Source organism: Oncorhynchus mykiss, chromosome 7 (genome assembly GCF_057628025.1).
Source record: "Oncorhynchus mykiss isolate SJ-2025 chromosome 7, ASM5762802v1, whole genome shotgun sequence".
NCBI lineage: Eukaryota > Metazoa > Chordata > Actinopteri > Salmoniformes > Salmonidae > Oncorhynchus > Oncorhynchus mykiss.
The window spans coordinates 20,882,765-20,903,642 of record NC_143028.1 but is presented as its reverse complement, the minus strand read 5'-3'; the positions used below and the strand labels follow the sequence as shown (position 1 = coordinate 20,903,642).

General features: G+C 43.3%; 1 protein-coding gene across 1 annotated transcript; it reads right to left on the bottom strand.

The window, feature by feature from the left end:
- Position 1: 1 nt before the first annotated feature.
- On the bottom strand, positions 2 to 17,035 carry jam2a (junctional adhesion molecule 2a). The gene is made up of 10 exons (XM_021608961.3): positions 16,557 to 17,035; positions 11,332 to 11,508; positions 10,893 to 11,042; positions 10,565 to 10,752; positions 4,563 to 4,665; positions 3,167 to 3,274; positions 3,034 to 3,046; positions 2,397 to 2,468; positions 2,118 to 2,151; positions 2 to 1,841 (listed from the first exon to the last, which is right to left on the bottom strand). The coding sequence occupies exons 1-10, from the start codon at positions 16,603 to 16,605 to the stop codon at positions 1,803 to 1,805; spliced, it is 933 nt and encodes a 310-aa protein (XP_021464636.2). The 5' UTR covers positions 16,606 to 17,035; the 3' UTR covers positions 2 to 1,802.
- Positions 17,036 to 20,878: the final 3,843 nt, after the last annotated feature.

The following is a 20,878-nucleotide window of genomic DNA, read 5'->3' as shown; positions in this document are numbered from 1 at the left end:
GTTTTTGATAGAAAATCTTTAATACTGAATAAACATCTTACAAAGAATAAACGTACAGCAACCCCTTCATCCATAGCCCAAGAAACATACACTATAAGACCAAAAATGCAGTAGCACAATAATACTTTAGCTTAAACAAAACAAGAAAACACTTACAAAAGAGCCCCTAGATAGAATATAACAACTACTTTTGAAAGGCACTGGGCATCACAGAAAATGTAGGCATCTTCGGGTGAGCAGGGGTCCATCTCAAAGGTCTCAATTCAATTAGTATTGCAGAAGTTCAGAGCTACCGCGCAATTGAAATGTAAAGGTAATTTATGATTGAGTTCAACGTGAAGGCAGTCTGTGAAAATAGGAACATCGCCTTTAAATTTCAATCATAGCACTGAACTTCGTCATTACAGATTGAATCGATCCCAAAGTGTCTCCTTTCTTTCAGCTGCACTGTTCTGAAAGGAATATAGTGGATGGCCAATATTCAAAATGGAGGACACAATCCATAAGACTATTGTGATCTCTGGTGTTTTTCAGGGATGTCTCCTGTTCTGACCAACACTGCTTTACTATTATTGGGGCGCGGCCCATACAAAAAAACAATTTCTCCCATCTTAAAACAGATGGACTTTGATGTGGATTTTTTTTTTGTTACCTGTATGCTAAAATATATTTTGACACCTTTTTTATTTAATTGTTTTAACCAGGCAAGTCGGTTAAGAACACATTCTTATTTTCAATGACGGCCTAGGAACGGTGGGTTAACTGCCTTGTTCAGGGGGCAGAACGATTTTTACCTTGTCAGCTCTGGATTCAATCTTGCAACCTTACGGTTAACTAGTCCAACGCTCTAACCACATTGACTAATTTTGGGCTCCCGAGTGGCGCAGCATCTCGGTGCTGGAGGCATCACTACAGACCCTGGTTCGATTCCAGGCTGTACCACAACCGGCCGTGATTGGGAGTCCCATAGGGTGGCGCACAATTGGCCCTGCGTCGTTAGGGTTTGGCCGGGGTAGGCCATCATTGTAAATAAGAATTTGTTCTTAACAGACTTGCCTAGTTAAGTAAAGGTTAAATAAAAATCCAAACCGACTGAATGAGATCTACGCGAGTACTGCCCTCAGAAGAAAATGGATTGGTCAGTTAAGAACAAACTCTTATTTACAATGACAGCCAAACCCAGACGACGCTGGGCCAATTGAGCGCCGCTCTATGGGACTCCCAATCACGATCGGATGTGATACAGCCTGGATTTGAACCAGGGACTGTCGTGACACCTCTTGCACTGAGATGCTGCGTCACTCGGGAGGCCTAATGTGATGGCTACCTTGTATGCACAACTTCACCTTAAATTCACATCAATAGCCTTATCCAATAGCCTTCAGAAAATATGTACAGTATATTACACTCAGATGCCATGTTCACGTCTTTGGTATAAAATAAGATTTAGGTAGTTCATGTTTTGGCCAGTTGAGGGGGAAGTGAGCATGTGTGGGACGTAATTCCATGGGTCCACCACAACATGGCGATATGCTGTAGTTTAACAACTTGGCCACCAGAGAGAAGTAGAGTACCATGTGACTAATATAATAGGCTTGCATTGAGGGCCCAGGGAAAGCAAAACAGGAGGAATAAATGGCCTCTATGCAGAGTTGTCTGTCCCCCCCCTTGCTATCCATCCACAAGGGTGAGGAGAGCAGGGTTGGTCAGTCCCAAAAAATATAATTAACTATTCTTAGAGCTATTCATTTGGGTGGAATGAAACTACTCCAGTGGTGTCTTCCAGGGGGTTGTCGAGGTCCTCACAGCATGAAGGACTGGGTGTGTTTGAAGTCCGCAGGCTGAGCGAGAGAAAACAATAGCATATTTTCCTTCGGTCAGAACTACTGCAATTCAGGTCTTTTTCTCCATTATTAGTAACCATTTGGAGAATTTTACTTACAACTACTGCCAAGAGAATTATACTAGAAATGATCAAATTGTCTTTTAATATGGTTGTAAAATGTTATCTAGAAAATGTCACATGTAAGGGGGTAATGCTCAAGTCAACATTTCCTGTGAACATCATACCCATCCATGAATACACCAACAGAGAAAATCTGAGGAAAAACACTCACGTCTTGGGGTGGAGGGTTGTAGTTGGCATTAGTCCTGGAAGACAGAGGCATTTATAAAGACAATAGATTGTTTGACAGAGTGGCGGGAGCGAGAGGGAGGGGGCTTCCTAAATGTGATGCAGCTGTGGTCTCAGTAAAAACATCTATCAAAAGAACACCACCACATCAAACACAGCACAGGACACGGTCCTATGGAGTGGAAAGGGCAACTTTTTCTGTACAAGGACTCTTGTCTACTTTTAAATCTATTACTCGAATCTGTCTGTGGGTCAGACTCACTTGTCTTTTGTTCTATGGAGGTCCTGGTTGCTGATGTGGGCCACACCATGACACTGAGGGATCCAAAAGGACCTGGGGGGGGGGGGGGGGGTTCAAAGTTGAGTGAAGGGGTGGATGAGGTTCACACACCATGCTCAGGGTTACTAACAAACACGACCACACAGAGGGGGTAAGTGAATCACAATTCAGCCGGGAGGGGGGTTTATTAGCAGTCATGAATTAGCAGTTCACTTGAAAAGGAGATGTCAATCACAATGTGACTTCCCTCGATAAACAATGACTCATTATTGTTATTATTTTGTAATTCATTAAAAATAATCATGAGATTATTCCTAGTCATCTAACTGGCCTAATCTAGAGTCAGTCAGTCAAAATAACATAACAAACCTAGTTTTTCTAACTGGGTCATAAAATACCTGTTTGTGTCTCTCTCTCTCTCTCTGTGAGAAGAGACAGGCTTTTGCACTGCTGGGCTCAATCACACCTGTCGCTCTCGACTGAACTTACCCAGAACATTAAAACGCACACACCTCTATTAGTCAGTAGTAGTTACACAGCAACGCAGATGTGTTCAGTGTCAGGGTGTCTCCACTGTATTTGGGATAATCGTTCATGGATTTAAGGACACAACTCTTACCTTCCTCTGTGTTCTGGAGTTGGATAGAAATGAAGAGGAGAGTGGAGACAGAAAGTAAGAGGAAGTGAGTGCAAATTATATTTTCTAACAGAGAGCCAGACATATTGTATGTTTCATGGACAGACAGACTCACTGCTGAAGTAGCCATTACGGTGTGCATAGTACCCCCCGAAGCCACAAATGGCGATGACCAGACAGATGACCACGACCGCAGCCACGACCCCTGCCATGTTTACATCCTCTGAAAGAGAGAGTGAGAGAGTCACGCTAGTTGGTTACAATACTAAGGACACCTCAAATAACATTTCTCTACACGCAGATGACATTCTCCTCTATATAACCAACCCTCAAGCCAGTATCCGAGATATCGTGGATCTGATTAATTTGTTTTGTGCCTTCTCTGGCTACAGAATCAATTGGAATAAGTGAATTAATGCCTGTTTGAGTGCAGGCCCCTCCTTGGTTAAAACATCTCCCATTTAAGATTTCCTCCGAAAAATGAACCTACCCAAGGGAAATTACAAAAATGTACTCTTCCCTATTTAAAGCTAAAAACCTTTGCCTCTGTCCCTCTCCTCGCCCCAACCTGGGCTCGAACCAGGGACCCTCTGAGCACATCGACAAGTCACCCTTGATGCACCATTACTTATCACTCCACAAAAGCCACGGCTCGGTTTTCCTTCTGGGGGTTATTCAAGAGGTCTTTTCTTTTTTTCTTTCTGAAAAACTAGTTTTATTTCTTTCCTTACTGTTTTTGTTGTATCCATTTGTTCTAATGGTTTCTTAGCTTAGAAGCTCAGAAGACCAATTGTACAATTCTATGCCTATATACCTACACTTCACAATTGAATTGAATTTATTTTGTGTAACAGACATATACAACAACATGTACAATGTGGACCCAGAGGATATCACTTGAAAGTATTCATTAAAACGCTTGTTTCCAAAGTGGTCCCCGGTGGTAAAAACAATAACACATTTAACGATTAAAAAAAGGCAAGACAAAATTACAAACAACCATAAATACAATCATTTATATTGACACCCTAAAAAGTGGCACTATTCACTGCACCTTTCCCTAACCTTAAATCAACCATATTAATTTCACATTAAAACAATATATTAATTGTACCTATCATTAAAATAAATACACCTGACCAGCAGCAGTAGGGGGCACAAGGGGCAGTGGAGGGGTTTCTCTTACTTAGACAACCTTATCCAAATGAAAACCTTTGCCTGGTTTTTGAAGCTATTTCTACTTTTTCTTTGCTTGATCTCCAGGGGGAGGCTATTCCATAGACACATGCCTGTATAGAAAAACGTGCTCCTCACAGTACTGTTTACTCTTGGGATTTTACAAGACATAACACTAGCTCTGGTATTGTAAGTGTGTTGGTTATAGACCATATCAATGGGGTTTGAAACACGAGAGTCACGCTAGTTTGTGTAAAGACAAAACTACACTAATATGAACCACAATCATTCTTAGAATTACACACACACACACACACACACACACACACACTCACCTATCTTCATGTGTTTAGCCTCACACATCTTGGGCGGCCCCACTTTGTTGGATGCCAGACAGCTGTACTGTCCCGTGTCGCCTCTCGCCACAGTCTTAAACTCCTGCCAGAGAGAGAAAGAGACAGATGGAGGGCTCACAGGAAAGAAAAAGAGAGAGGAAGATGATACGATGCACAGAACCTGTATAGTTTTTTTTGTGCAATTGGTCTAGAGTATACCAGTGTGCTTCCGAACTTAAGGGTCTATATGGGTTGATGTCTGACCAAAGGGAAGCGACCTATATCAGAATATTGATTGTCGCACTCACGCTGCTAATACACTGGACCACTGCTACTCTAACTTCCGCGATGCATACAAGGCCCTCCTTTCGGCAAATCTGACCACAACTCCATTTTGCTCCTCCCTTCCTATGGGCAGAAACTCAAAACAGGATGTACCCGTGACAAGAACTATTCAACGCTGGTCTGACCAATCGAATCCATGCTTCAAGATTGTTTTGATCACGCTGACATGGACATGTTCCGGGTAGCCTCAGAGAATAATTTAGATTTATATGCTGATTCGGTGAGTGAGTTTATAAGGAAGTGCATAGGAGATGTTGTACCCACTGCGACAATTAAAACCTACCCTTATCAGAAACCGTGGATAGATGGCGGCATTCGCGTAAAACTGAATGAGCGAACCACCTCATTTAACCATGGAAAGATGACTGGGAATATGGTCGAATACAAACAGTGTAGTTATTCCCTCTGCAAGTCAATCAAACAAGCAAAATGTTAGCATAGAGACAAAGTAGAGTTGCAATTCAATGGCTCAGACACGAGATGTATGTGGCAGGGTCTACAGACAATCACAGACTACAAAAAGAAAACCAGCCATGGACACCGACGTCTTGCTTCCAGACAAACTAAACACCTTCTTTGCCCGCTTTGGGGATAATACAGTGCCACCGATGCGGCCTACCAAGGACTGTGGGCTCTCCTCCGTGGCCGATGTGAGTAAGACATTTAAACACGTTAACCCTCGCAAGGCTGACGGCCCAGACGGCATCCCTACCCTCGTCCTCAGAGCATGCGCAGACCAGCTGGCTGGTGTGTTTATGGACATGTTCAATCTCTCCCTATCCCAGTCTGCTGTCCCCACATGCTTCAAGATGACCACCATTGTTCCAGTACCCAAGAAGGCAAAGGTAACTGAACTAAATGACTATCGCCCCAGAGCACTCACTTCTGTCATCATGTAGTGCTTTGAGAGACTAGTCAAGGATCATATCACCTCCACCTTACCGGTCACCCTAGACCCACTTCAATTTGCATACCGCCCCAATAGGTCCACAGACGATGCAATCGCCATCACACTGAAGACGGCCCTATCCCATCTGGACAAGAGGAATACCTATGTAAGAATGCTGTTTATTGACTACAGCTCAGCATTCAACACCATAGTACCCTCCAAGCTCATCATTAAGCTTGAGGCCCTGGGTCTCAACCCCGCCCTGTGCAATTGGGTCCTGGGACTTCCTAGGACCCCTAGGTGGTGAAGGTAGGAAACAACATCTCCACTTCGCTGATCCTCAACACTGGGGCCCCACAAGGGTGTGTGCTCAGCCCCCTCCTGTACTCCCTGTTCACCATTGACTTCATAGCTATGCACGCCTCCAACATCAAGTTTGCAGACGACGCAAAAATAGTAGGCTTGATCATCAACAATGACGAGACAGCCTATAGAGAGGCGGTGAGGGCACTCGGAGTGTGGTGTCAGGAAAAAAACCTCTCACTCAACGTCAACAAAACAAAGGAGATGATCGTGGACTTAAGGAAACAGCAGAGGGTGCATCCCACTATCCACATCGACGGGACAGCAGTGGAGAAGGTGGAAACTTTTAAGTTCCTCATCGAACACATCACGGACAAACTGAAATGGTCCACCCACACAGATAGTGTGGTGAAGAAGGCGCAACAGCGTCTCTTCAACCTCAGGAGGCTGAAGAAATCTGGCTTGTCACCTAAAACCCTCACAATTTTTTACAGATGCACAATTGAGAGCATCCTGTCGGGCTGTATCACCAACTGGTATGGCAACTGCACTGCCCACAACCGCAGGGCTCTCCAGAGGGTGGTGGGGTCTGCACAACGCATCACCAGGGGCAAACTACCTTCCCCCCCAGAACACCTACAGCACCTGATGTCACAGGAAGGCCAAAAAGATCATCAAGGACAACAACCACCCGAGCCACTGCCTGTTCACCCTGCTACCATCCAGAAGGTGGAGGTCAGTACAGGTGCATCTGGGACCGAGAGACTGGGAAATAGCTTCTAGCTCAAGGCCATCAGACTGTTAAACAGCCATCACTAACACAGAGAGGCTGCTGCCTTCATACAGACTTGAAATCATTGGCCACTTTAATAAATGTATGACTAGTCACTTTAATATTGCCACTTTAATAACGTTTACATATCTTGCATTACTCATCCCAAATGTATATACTGTATTTTATACCATCTATTGCACCTTGCCTATGCCGCTTGGTCATTGCTCATCCATATATTTATATGTATATATTCTTATTCCATCCCTTTACTTAGATTTGTGTGTATTAGGTAGTTGTTATGGAATTTTTAGATTACTTGTTAGATATTGCTGCATTGTCGGAACTAGAAGCACAAGCATTTCGCTACACTCGCAATAACATCTGCTAACCATGTGTATGTGACCAATAAAATTTGATTTGATTTCTGAGGTGGCCACTGTTGGTCTGAACTGTAACTAAGGTTTCAGTGTCTTACTGAGGTTTGTATTATCATATACTGTGTTAGTGGTTGATTATACCTCCATGTATTGGAGTATGTAATGGAGGCCTGCTACATCGGATGCATAACTTACAGTGTACAGAACGTGAGGCGCTCCTATTAATCTCCATGAAACTTGGGCGTAAGTGAGCTGTAGGTGAGTGAGCTGTAAGTTATACTTTGGTTCTATTTTCAATCCCGCAGCTCACAACAGGATAAAGAACCTTGCACATTGCTCTCGCTGGCCAAAAATTACACTTCCAGTGTAGTAGGTAAAAATAATAATCTCGATGCCCTAGTGTGGCTCACACAGTCTGTGGGTGTGGCTGGGCCCTCGTTCTGCCAAATTCAAATTGCTTTACTGGCACATACAGTGCATTCGGAAAGTATTCAGACCCCTTGACTTTCTCCAAATGTTTTGTTACTTTACAGCCTTGTTCTAAAATGGATTAACACCTCTTAAGGATCCGCCCCTTTTTTTTCAATTTTCTCCTAACATGACATACCCAAATCTAACTGCTTGTAGCGCAGGACCGGAAGCAAGGATATGCATATTATTGATACCACTTGAAAGGAAACACTTCGAAATTTGTGGAAATGTGAAATTAATGTAGGAGAATATAACACATTAGATCTGGTAAAAGACACTACAAAGAAAAAAACGTGTGTTTTCTTTTTTTTTAGTACCGTCAACTTTGAAATGCAAGAGAAAGGCCATGATGTATTATTCCAGCCCAGGCACAATTTAGATTTTGCAGTGTATGTGCAAAGTTTTAGACTGATCCAGTGAAACATTGCATTTCTGTTCAAAATATTGTATCAAGACTGCCCAAATGTGCCTAATTGGTTTATTAATAACGTTGCACTCTCCTCAAACAATAGCATGGTATTATTTCACTGTAATAGCTACTGTAAATTGGACAGTGCAGTTAGATTAACTACGATTTAAGCTTTCTGCCAATATCAGATTTGTCTATGTCCTAGGAAATGTTCTTGCTACTTACAACCTCATGCTAATCGCATTAGCCTCTGTTAGCTCAACCTGTCCCGCAGGGGACCCACCAATCCTGTAGAGTTAAATCGTTTTTTCTCCCCTCATCATTCTACATACAATACCCCATAATGACAAAGCAAAAACAGCTTGCAAAAAATAACTGAAATATCACATTTAAAGTATTCAGACCCTTTACTCAGTAATTTGTTGAAGCACCTTTGGCAGTGATTACAGCCTTGAGTCTTCCCAGGGATGTCACTACACGCTTGCCACACCTGTATTTGGGGAGTTTCTCCCATTCTTCGATCTGACAGATCCTCAAATATTTCTGTCAGGTTGATTACTGGGGACTACAGGAAAAGGAGGACCAAGCACACCCCCATTCTCATCGACAGGGCTGTAGTGGAACAGGTTGAGAGCTTCAAGTTCCTTGGTGTCCTCATGACCAACAAACTATCATGATCCAAACACACCAAGATAGTCGTGAAGAGGGCATGACAAAGTCTATTCCTCCTCAGGAGACTGAAAATATTTGGCATGGGTCCTCAGATCCTCAAAAAGTTTTACAGCTGCACCATCGAGAGCATGTTTGCTTCACTGCCTGGTATGGCAACTGCTCGGCCTCCGACCGCAAGGCACAACAGTGGGTAGTGCGTACGGTCCAGTACATCACTGGTGCTATGCTTCTTGCCATACAGGACCTCTATACCAGGCGGTGTCAGAGGAAGGCCCTAAAAAAATTGTCAATGACTCCAACCACCCTAGTCATAGAACTGTTCTTTCTGCTACCGCACAGCAAGCGGTACTGGAGCGCCACGTCTAGGTCCAAAAGGCTTCTTGACAGCTTCTACCCTCAAGCCATAAGACTCCTGAACAACTAATCAAATGGCTACCCAGACTATTTTCATTGCGCCCCCTTTTTAACGCTGCTGCTACTCTCTTATTGTCTATGAATAGTCACTTTAACTCTACCTACATGTACATATTACCTGAATTACCTCGACTAACCGGCGGCCCCGCACATTGACTCTGTACCGGTACTGCCTGTATATAGCCTCGCCATTGTTATTTTACTGCTGCTCTTTAATAACTTGATACTCACATTTTTTACTTAACACTTATTTATCTTAAAACTGCATTGTTGGTTAAGGGCTTATAAGTAAGCATTTCACTGTAAGATCTACACTTGTTGTATTTGGTGCATGTGACAAATACAATTTGATTTGTTTTGGATGGGGAGCGTCACTGCACAGCTATTTTTCAGGTCTCTCCAGAGATGTTCGATCGGGTTAAAGTCCGGGCTTTAACTTGGCAACTCAAGAACATTTAGAGACTTGTCCCGAAGCCACTCCTGCGTTGTCTTGGCTGTGTGCTTAGGGTCGTTGTCCTGTTTGAAGATGAACCTTCACCCCAGTCTGAGGTCCTGAGCGCTCTGGAGCAGGTTTTCATCAACAATCTCTCTGTACTTTTCTCCATTCATCTTTCCTTGATCCTGACTAGTCTCCCAGTTCCTGCCACTGAAAACCATCCCCACAGCATGATGCTGCCACCACCATGCCTCACCTTAGCAATGGTGCCAGGTTTCCTTGAGATGTGTTTCTTGACATTCAGGCCAAAGAGTTCAATCTTGGTTTCATCAGACCAGAGAATCTTGTTTCTCATGGTCTGAGAGTCAATGTTGCAGAATTGTTTTGGTACCCTTCCCCAGATCTGTGCCTCAACACAATCCTGTCTCGGAGCTCTACAGACAATTCCTTCGACCCCGTGGCTTGGTTTTTGCTCTGACGTGCACTGCCAACTGTGGGACCTTATATGGACAGGTGTGTGCCTTTTCAAAAAATGTCCAATCAATTGAATTTACCACAGGTGGACTCCAGCATCTCAAGGATGATCAATAGAATCAGGATGCACCTGAGCTCAATTTTGAGTCTCATAAGCAAAGGGTCTGAATACTTATGTAAATAAGGTATTTATGTTTTTTATTTGTAATACATTTGCAAACATTTCTAAAAACCTGTTTTCGCTTTGTCATTATGGGGCATTGTGTGTAGATTGAGGAGGATTGTTTTTTTTAATCCATTTTAGAATAAAGCTGTAACGTAACTAAATGTGGAAAAGGGGGAAGGGGTCTGAATGCTTTCCGAATGCACTGAACATTGAGTAAATTGTGCCAAACAATCAACGACTGTATATACACTGTTCTTAAAAAGTATCTCACCAGTATGCCCGTGATTGGGTTGAGGTGGTAGGTGGCGTTGGCCATGCGGGAGGGGGTCAGCGGCTTGTCATCTTTGTACCAGGAGTAGGTGGCTGGGGGGATGCTCTGCTGGTCCCTACAGCGCAGCTGCACCACAGAGCCCGTCAAGGCCGAGCTGGGGATCTCACAGGATGGGGTGTGGGGGGGCACTGTGAGGAGGGTACAGCCACAATGTCAGCTGGGTTAAGGGGGTGCACAAACAGCATGTCTGAGACAACACACAGACACACTCAGAACACTCAGTCAGGCAGACAGACCCTCTCAGTCTGCCAGACGATGTGGTACACACCCAAGACTTCGAGGGTGATGTTAGTCTCCCCCAGGGTGATGGTGTCGTGAGGGGCAGTGATCTCACAGCGGTATTCGCCCGCGTCTTTCTGGGTCACCCTCTGTAGGGTCACCGTTGCCCCCTTGATCCTTGCACGCCCCGCAAAGGCTCCTGGGAGAGTGGAAACCGGTCAACACAGAGAAGAGGGGGGTTGTGGAGATGAGGTTTCTTAAGGACAAATGCTCTACTTAAACTAACATCAACCATCTGGTAACTTCTCATACAAATGTCTTTGTAATGTTCATCACATTCTGCTTTATGTTGATGAGGCTCTTAAAACGAATTCCCCTCGTGTGAGGAGCGTAAATTAAATCTGAGAGTCTGAAGATGGGCTCTGGACAGGGGTTAAAAGAGACAGAAAGAGAGCGATGGAAGACAATGTGCCAGGACAGCCAATCACCTCTGAAGTGTCCCTCATAGTAAACAAATGATACATCTGTTCCTTTCTTCTTCCACTCGATTCGAGGATTCTGTTCCTTCTCTGTCCGAAAATCACAGCTCAGGACCGCATCGGAGTTCTCGTGGACCTCCACCTTGGGCGTGGTTGTTGACACGGTAACAGGGACAATGGGGAGGCCTGAGGGATGGAGAGAGAGAGGTGCCACATATGGGGTTGGGGGAAAGGGTTGTAAGATGGAGGACCAGTTATGAACACCTTAACGCAATTATAAATCAGCAATTATAATCAGTTATGAACTAGTTTATAATCTGTTAGAAACCAGTTATATTCAGTTATGATGGACCAATTGTAAATGTTGTATGAACCAATTATATCTGTTATGAACCAGTTTTTCCTCTGGACCAAATTGGAAGCGGAGCATGAAGACTCATGGCTGATTGTTTGGTTGGCTGGCTGTGTCTGTGTGTCGCTCTTGTTGAACATGTACATCTAGACAGGAACAGGAAATAGGAGCATCCCTTCCTGTCGGTTGATTGGTGCAGGGGTCAGGATTATTGTTTTGTCATCCTGTTGCTGTCCACAGGTCGCCCGGGTAACGCCCATCCATTGAGGGAGGAGCGCGTGTTGCGTGTGTATGTGCATATGTATGTGTGTGTGTGTGTGTGTGTGGGGGGGAGATTAACTGGTACAATAACGTTATGTACAACACACATGCACACTGAGTATTTGGGTGGTTCCATGAAAAGACTGCCTTTTGCGCCCCTTTTGACATTTTATGTAGCAATTGTGCACCAATATTGAATTTTAAAAGCCTGTTATATTAAATGAAGAGCCTTTTAAAAATATACTATACCCCATGGAGAAAATCAGCTTTTTTCAGTGGTGGAAAAAGTACCCAATTGTCATACTTGAGTAAAAGCAACCTTAATAGAAAATAATAGAAAAGTCCTCCAGTAAAATACTATTTGAATAAAAGTCTAAAAGTATTTGGTTTTAAATATACTTAAGTATTAAAAGTCAATGTCATTTCTAAAATAGACTTAAGTATCCAAAGTAAAAGTATAAATCATTTCAAATTTCTTATATTTATCAAGCAAACCAGATGACACAATTGAATTGTTTTATTTACTTATTTACGGATAGCCACGGGCATACTCCAACACTCAGACATCATTTACAAACCAAGCATTTATATTTAGTGATTCATCAGATCAGAGGCAGTAGAGATGGCCAATGGTGTTCTCTTGATAAGTGTGTGAATTGGAACATTTTCCTGTCCTGCTAAGCATTCAAAATGTAACTAGTACTTTTGGGTGTCAGGGAAAATGTATGGAGTAAAAAGTACATTATTTTCTTTAGTAATGTAGTGAAGTAAAAGTAGTCAAAAACATAAATAGTGAAGTACAGATACCCCCTAAACTACTTAAGTCGTACTTTTTACTTAAGTACTTTACACCACTGGGTTTTTTATTATATGAATAAAGACTTGTTAAAGTCTTTGGGGCGGCAGGGGTTAGAGCGGTTGGTTAGAGCGTTGGACTAGTAACCGGAAGGTTGCAAGTTCAAATCCCCGAGCTGACAAGGTACAAATCTGTCGTTCTGCCCCTGAACAAGGCAGTTAACCCACTGTTCCTAGGCCGTCATTGAAAATAAGAATTTGTTCGTAACTGACTTGCCTAGTTTAATAAAGGTAAAATAAAAAGTGCCAAAATTCAGCATTTTGACACACTATGATTCTAGAAAGTTATTAACCCACCCATTAACCCATTAACCCACCCCAACATTTCACCATCATTGTAAAGCCCGAGTTATTTTGTTGCTTTGACAAAGTAATTTCTGAAGGTGATTATTTCTTACATTATTGATTCATTTACGTCTGTCCCTCATTTTAAGGTCAACCGTGTTACGTGAACTAAACTTTTTGTCAAAAATAATCATTGAACATCGAGTGTAAAAGCAGGTTCTTACTGTTTTGGGCCATTTTCTGGTGTTTTGTGGTGGAAAACTGAGCGGGTCGGGCATAACATGTCAACTGTTACCCAGAGATAGACAGGCTAGAAATGTTTTAGCAATAAAAACAACAAAGAAATGGTGAAGCTTGCATTCAATTGCCACTTCCTGTTGCACACAACATGAGACAATGTCCTGTAAAACTGATTGCTATCCTTTGGGTGGTGATAAAAGCGTAATTTTATGTGGCGTCGGAGCTCCAGTCAGCCCACACTAGTCGCTGCTCAATTCCATCGTAAATCGCTAAGTTTAGTCGGCTAGCTTTACACAGACACTTATTTAACACACCCAGACAACACACATTTATTTTGTGTTGTGTTTGTATTGGCCAACATCCATTTTTCCTTCCATTGTTTCAGTAAATACTGAGATGTATTCAGATAACACTCTTTTTCACATGCATGCTCAACTAGATAACTGTAATGACATCTGTATCGCTGCATAACCTCCTAATACTACATTCCGCTCAATTCATTAAATACTGACAATTGCTGGCCAGCAAAGCACAAAGCTATCTGTCATGGCCCAGTACTGGTAAACATCACGCCAAAAGACCTAAACCACCCATGTCTACACCAGTGGTTCCCAAACTTTTTCAGAAACTGTACCACCAACTGAATTTTGCTCTGCCGAGAGTACCCCTGAAGTACCCCCTCATGTGCATTTTACCAGTAAGCCCATGCTCATGAGTCTCATCAAGTACCCACTTGGATAGGCCAAGTACCCCTGGATGGGGAACCCACTGGTCTACACTGTACTTAACTGAGGTCAACTACCAAATGAGTCATTCACTGTTAGCAGTTCGCTAGCTTCCTGTTCAGTCAGCTTCTTTTTGTTGCACTACTTCCTGTGGTTCTATTAGTGGACCAGAGGGTGGGGTGGGGCAGAAGAAAGGTCCTAACCAATCCTCCTGGTCTCCTGCTTTCCCCCCACGGAAGGGCAGGAGTGCGTCCCAAACGGTATCCCATTCCCTACATAGTGCCCTATGGGTCCTGGTCAAAAGTAGTACACTATGTAGGGAATATAGACGCAAACCGGGTCTACGTGGAAGAATTGAGGGAAAGTGAGACAAAGGCATTGGAGAGGCACAGGAAGTGATAAAGGATGTGCAGGTCCTCTCAGGGTGGAGGCGGCCATCTTAAATGGCCAGGAAAGCAGAGCAAAAGTTGGGAAACAAGACGTAAAAAACTTGCTCGCTGACAAACAATGAAGCAAACCAATGAAGCATACTCAATTTCATTTCAAATCTAGTCGATTCACAGGAAATAAACGGAAAAACTGAATGTGTGTCCCATTGATTTTGAATTCTCCTTCTGAATCCTAGTTATGAGTATTTAGGCAATTAGGTCTACATAGGCCTACACATTATCAGTGGCAGAATGTGATCTCTCGCTTGATGTGCGTAAGTACAGTATGAATTCAAACTGCAGACTCATGTTGTCTATTCACATTGTCCTTCAGATGTTTGAGTACTGTAGGCGGTGGAAGTGCAGCCTTGTGTATTTTGTCCCTCCCTGCTTGCTGTCTGTGTTACTTTGTGAGTATGTGTAACACTGTTATCACTGCAGCTGTGTTGGGAGTGGGAGTGTGCCTCATCACTCCCTCTTTCTCTGTGAGGATGAGCATTGTCTCTCCCTGGCTGGATGGACAAAGAGAGAGAGGGAGAGGAGAGAGACAGAAGATAAGGGAGAGAGAGACAGAAGATAAGGGAGAGAGAGACAGATAGAGAGAATGAGATGTGGAGGGAGATAGGAAGAAGTAGATGGAGAGAATGAGAGAGATAACGAGAAAGTTTAATTTTATATCGTCAGGATCCATCAATAGCATCCCCGGGTTGAAGAAACTGTTGTCACAGTGTCGGCTGTGGCGAACGCCAGCCACCTTGAGGAGCGTCTCCTCGAGATAACACAGACGTGATAACAACCGTGACATGATGCCAACACTTTCTCTGTCTGCTGAGTGGTGACCTGTCCCTCTCTGAACCCTATGAGCCACCCGCCCTGAGACCTACCAAGGTTGGGTCAAATTGAAGTCAGTCAACTCAGAAAGAAAACTAAAATTCCAATTCAAGAATTTAAAAAAGGAGCATTTATTTTTAAATGACTTTGCAATAAACAGGAAATTAGATGCTACTAGCATCTAAGAGAACATCCATTTCCAGACAGAGAGGGATCTAGAGAGACAAACAGAGAGAATGTGTGTGTGTGTCTTCCAAGGAGAACAAAGCCCCTCTGTATGTGTGTAACCCTGCACTGCTCTGTCAGGAACAGCTGTGCCAGTCAGGGTTGGTGGTGGTGGTGGTGGGGGGCTTGTTTGCTAAATGTTGGCATCTCACTGACACCATGGGATCGTCCCAAATGGCACCCTTTGTAGTGCACTACTTTTGAACGGAGCACTATGTGCCCTGATTTTTTTTTTAAAAGTAGTGCACTATAAAAGGGAATATAGAGTGCCATTTGGGACGAAACGATATGGTGACCTGCTGATAGCCCACATCCAGATTAGACTGGCCTGTTTCCAACAAAAACTTAAGGCCACATTAGTGGTCCATATCTGTTTTCTGCAGTTGCATGTAGCCCAATATCATCGCAATAACACGCACACACAGTGAGGAAGGCTGTATACGATAGACCGGCAACGTTGGAAACTTTAGTACAGGCCATAGTGGTTAGAGTGTTAGGCCAGTAACATAAAGGTTGTACGGTCGAATCCCCGAGCTGACAAGGTAAAACAAACTGTCGTTCTGCCCCTGAACAGGTCAGTTAACCCACTGTTCCTAGACCGTCATTGTAAATAAGAATTTGTTCTTAACCGACTTGCCTAGGTAAATAAAGTTGAAATAAAATAATGAAGAGGATTAAGTAATAAATTAAGCCAATTACTACCGAAACAAGTGCTGCTCACTTTTTTGTATTTGTGTGTGAAGCACTAGAAGCATCAACACAGTAAGATCACAATAATATGTATATATATTTTTTAAAATTGTGCTTTATCAATATTTTCCTATCTAAAATTGCTTATTTTTTTCTAAACACAAACAGCTGACATGGCATTACACATACAAAAGCAATAGGGATGACGGTAATGTAATTATTAAGAATACCAATATAGATCAACCCAAACATGCATTACACACATCCACAAGCACGCAAACAAACACACACACGAATAACTCATTATCATACGGAATAGCCTAAATGCAAAAGTTTACTTACATTGTATCAGTAGAATGACAAGGGGAAAAAACAGTGACGCTTTCTCCATCCTGAACTCCCGCTGTTCAAAAGTCTGCTCTTCCTCGAAATATGAGTTGCTCTTGAGCGACAACCTATTCCCGCACTTGTCCACAACTCCAGTAATTCCAGAATCTCGTCACTCCTTTGGGGAAATTATGTTTCGAAAACTCCGTAAAATTTCCTGAGCAGTTAGGCAGCGCGCCGGTGGTTCAGAAGTCGCACTTTCGGACTCACTGTACACTATTACACCAGCCGCAGGGCACACGGCTGCAGAGTGGCTGTCACTGTAGACGGTCTCTCTACTATTCTACTGTTGTGGTAGGGAGGGGGGTTTGGTGGGGCGAGGAAGCGATTTGGTGGGGGACTCCTGGAGAAGGTATGCGGAGAGCGCAACGCTGTGTCCAAGACGTGCACTACACTTGTCCATCGTGCGCAACGCGCCAACAATGGCCAACTGCACTGGTGACTGTTTTTTTTCTGTGAGTATGTGTCATCATAGTCTCAGCACTTAAATCCTGGCATAACGCCATGCTATTTACTTTGAGACATTTTGATGAATTACCATAAAAGAGGACCACCACGAATGGTATAGGAAGCGACACCTGTTGCCAGGTGTGATTGTCGGACAAATCAAATCAAAATGTATTTGTCACATGCGCCGAATACAACACCTTACAGTGAAATGCTTACTTCCAAGCCCTTAACCAACAATGCAATTAGGAAAATACCCCCCGAAAAGAAAGAGATAAGAATAACAAATAATTAAAGAGCAGCAGTAAATAACAATAGCGGGGCTATATACAGGCGGTGCTGGTACAGAGTCAGTGTGCAGGGGCACCGGTGTCGAGGTAATTGAGGTAATATCTACATGAAGGTAGAGTTATTAAAGTGCATATACATAGATAATAACAGAGAGCAGCAGCAGCAGCGTAGAAGGGGGGGGGGGGGGGGGGGGGGGGGTCAATGCAAATAGTCTGGGAAGCCATTTGATTAGCTGTCCAGGAGTCTTATGGCTTGGGGGTAGAAGCTGTTCCGAAGCCTCTTGGACCTAGACTTGGCGTTAAGGTACCGCTTGCCGTGGTCAGATTTGCCAAATGGAGGGCGAGGGAGAGCTTTGTACTTTGAGCTTTGTGTCTGTGTGTGGAGTAAAGGTGGTCTAAAATAAATTCCCTCTGGTTGCACATTTAACATGCTGATAGGAATGAGGTTAAACGGATTTAAGTTTCCCTGCATTAAAGTCGCTGTTCACTAGGAGGGCCGCCTATGGACGAGCGTTTTCCTGTTGCTTATGGCGGTACACAGCTCATTGAGCGTGGTTTTAGAGCCAGCATTGGTCTGTGGTGGTATGTAAGACAGCTACGAAAAATACAGGTGAAAACTCTAGGTAGTGTGGTCTACAGCTTATTATGAGATACTCTACCTTAGGCAAGCAAAATCTTGGAGACTTCCATAGATATCGTGCACCCGCTCTTGCTTACATATACAGTGCCTTGCGAAAGTATTCGGCCCCCTTGAACTTTGCGACCTTTTGCCACATTTCGATAATATTGAAATGGAAGGAGTATCAGACCACTGCAAATCTACCAAGACCTGGCCGTCCCTCTAAACTTTCAGCTCATACAAGGAGAAGACTGATCAGAGATGCAGCCAAGAGGCCCATGATCACTCTGGATGAACTGCAGAGATCTACAGCTGAGGTGGGAGACTCTGTCCATAGGACAACAATCAGTCGTATATTGCACAAATCTGGCCTTTATGGAAGAGTGGCAAGAAGAAAGCCATTTCTTAAAGATATCCATAAAAAGTGTCGTTTAAAGTTTGCCACAAGCCACCTGGGAGACACACCAAACATGTGGAAGAAGGTGCTCTGTTCAGATGAAACCAAAATTGAACTTTTTGGCAACCATGCAAGACGTTATGTTTGGCGTAAAAGCAACACAGCTCATCACCCTGAACACACCATCCCCACTGTCAAACATGGTGGTGGCAGCATCATGGTTTGGGCCTGCTTTTCTTCAGCAGGGACAGGGAAGATTGTTAAAATTGATGGGAAGATGGATGGAGCCAAATACAGGACCATTCTGGAAGAAAACCTGATGGAGTCTGCAAAAGACCTGAGACTGGGACGGAGATTTGTCTTCCAACAAGACAATGATCCAAAACATAAAGCAAAATCTACAATGGAATGGTTCAAAAATAAACATATCCAGGTGTTAGAATGGTCAAGTCAAAGTCCAGATCTGAATCCAATCGAGAATCTGTGGAAAGAACTGAAAACTGCTGTTCACAAATGCTCTCCATCCAACCTCACTGAGCTCGAGCTGTTTTGCAAGGAGGAATGGGAAAAAATGTCAGTCTCTCGATGTGCAAAACTGATAGAGACATACCCCAAGTGACTTACAGCTGTAATCGCAGCAAAAGGTGGCGCTACAAAGTATTAACTTAAGGGGGCTGAATAATTTTGCACGCCCAATTTTTCAGTTTTTGATTTGTTAAAAAAGTTTGAAATATCCAATAAATGTCGTTCCACTTCATGATTGTGTCCCACTTGTTGTTGATTCTTCACAAAAAAATACAGTTTTATATCTTTATGTTTGAAGCCTGAAATGTGGCAAAAGGTCGCAAAGTTCAAGGGGGCCGAATACTTTCGCAAGGCACTGTATGCATAGGCCACATGTCTTACCAGAGGCTGCTGTTCTATCCTGCCGATAGAGTGCATAACCCACCAGTTGTATGTTCTTAAAGAAGTCGTTCAGCCACGGCTCGGTGAAAGATATTAGAAGATATTCGTTTTTAATGTCCCGTTGGTAGGATATACGTGCATTCAATTCATCCCATTGATTTTCCAGCGATTGAACGTTAGCTAGCAGGACGGAAGGCAAAGGCAGATTAGCCACTCGTCACCTGATCCTCACCCTGCACCCTGATCTTTTCCCACAAAATCTCAATTTTCTTCTCCAGCGAATGACGGGGATCTGGGCCTGGTCGGGTGTCTGTAGTAGTATATCCCTCCCGTCCGACTCACTGACAAAGAACTCTTCGTCTAATTTGAGGTGAGTAATCTCAGTTCTGATGTCCAGAAGTTATTTTCTGTCATAAGAGACGGTAGCAACAACATTATGTACAAAACAAGTTACGAACTACTCTAAAAAAACAAACAAAATAGCATGGTTGGCTAAGAGCCGATAAGATGGCAGCCGTCCCCTCCGGCGCCATCATACACTTGTCAAACTCGGACAATGCTTTTGGATAGAGTGAGGAAAGGGTGCACACTGGTACCCTTGTCATTTGTTGAAATTGGCCCCTAATGAATGATGCAAATGATTTCAATATGAAGTCCTTCAAAGTAATTCACAATTGTTGGGTGGTTATCATTCTTTCCGCAGGGCAGTGGCGTGTATTCATGGATGCCAAGGGAATCCAGGCTTCCAATTTTTTACAAATAAAAAAAATCTATTCGCAAGAGGCTGAATGTATCTTACAGGAGAAAACAGAGCAAGCTAAACAGCGCCTCTCTGTCTCTATGTGTAGGCCAACTATCTGATGCGGTCGGGTCCAAACAAGTATGTTGTTGCCGTCCGTAGCATTGAAGGCAAGGGAAACATCTGGCCTTCCTTGATTAAAACAAAAGTGTACAAAATGTGCCAATCAGCGTTGCGCTAAACTGAGCGAGCTCAACTGTGTGGCGCACAACAACAACAAAAAGTGTAAAAGGGAAGCCAGCTTGGATTTTGGCATCACTCCTATCAAAACCCATTGAGATTATACTTAAAGTACATAACTTGAATTGTTGCATGTCGTTGTTGTCCTCCAGTGGCCAGCTAGCTAGCTAAAATTGTCCCTTTCCTTAATTAGCCATGGATGAAGATAGGGATTTGGACTTGTGGCTTTACATAATTCTCCTTACTGCCAATGATTGTAATGGTGATTCTGATCCAACCATTAAACCATACATTGTTGTGCCCCTGGCCTGAGAGGATGGGAAGTTCAACCTGTAGCTAGATGTAGAAGGCTAATGTTAACTAGCTATCGTTGGTCATGAATGGAAGTTAGGCTAGCGAGCAAGCATTAAAGCCAGGTAGACTAGAACAACAAAAAATAAAAGCATGTACTGTATGACAGAGTGATAGACCATTTTGTCAACATGAAAGAGAGGAAGATGGCATTTCTCTAGTAGGGTCAGTTAACATATTTTTCTAATTGTATGAACGAGCGGGCACACAGAGAAATCAGCACCATGGACAGCCACTTGGCTTACATTGATTGTCCTAAATTGTTTTTGGTATATTTTAGTTGTCACT

Coding starts and splice junctions, on each gene's coding strand:
- jam2a (XM_021608961.3), bottom strand. CDS start 16,605: ATGGAGAAAGCGTCACTGTTTTTTCCCCTTGTCATTCTACTGATACAA. Junction 2,152..2,396: donor CTCCATAGAACAAAAGACAA/GTGAGTCTGACC, acceptor TCTGTCTTCCAG/GACTAATGCCAACTACAACC. Junction 1,842..2,117: donor ACAACCCTCCACCCCAAGAC/GTGAGTGTTTTT, acceptor TCTCTCGCTCAG/CCTGCGGACTTCAAACACAC.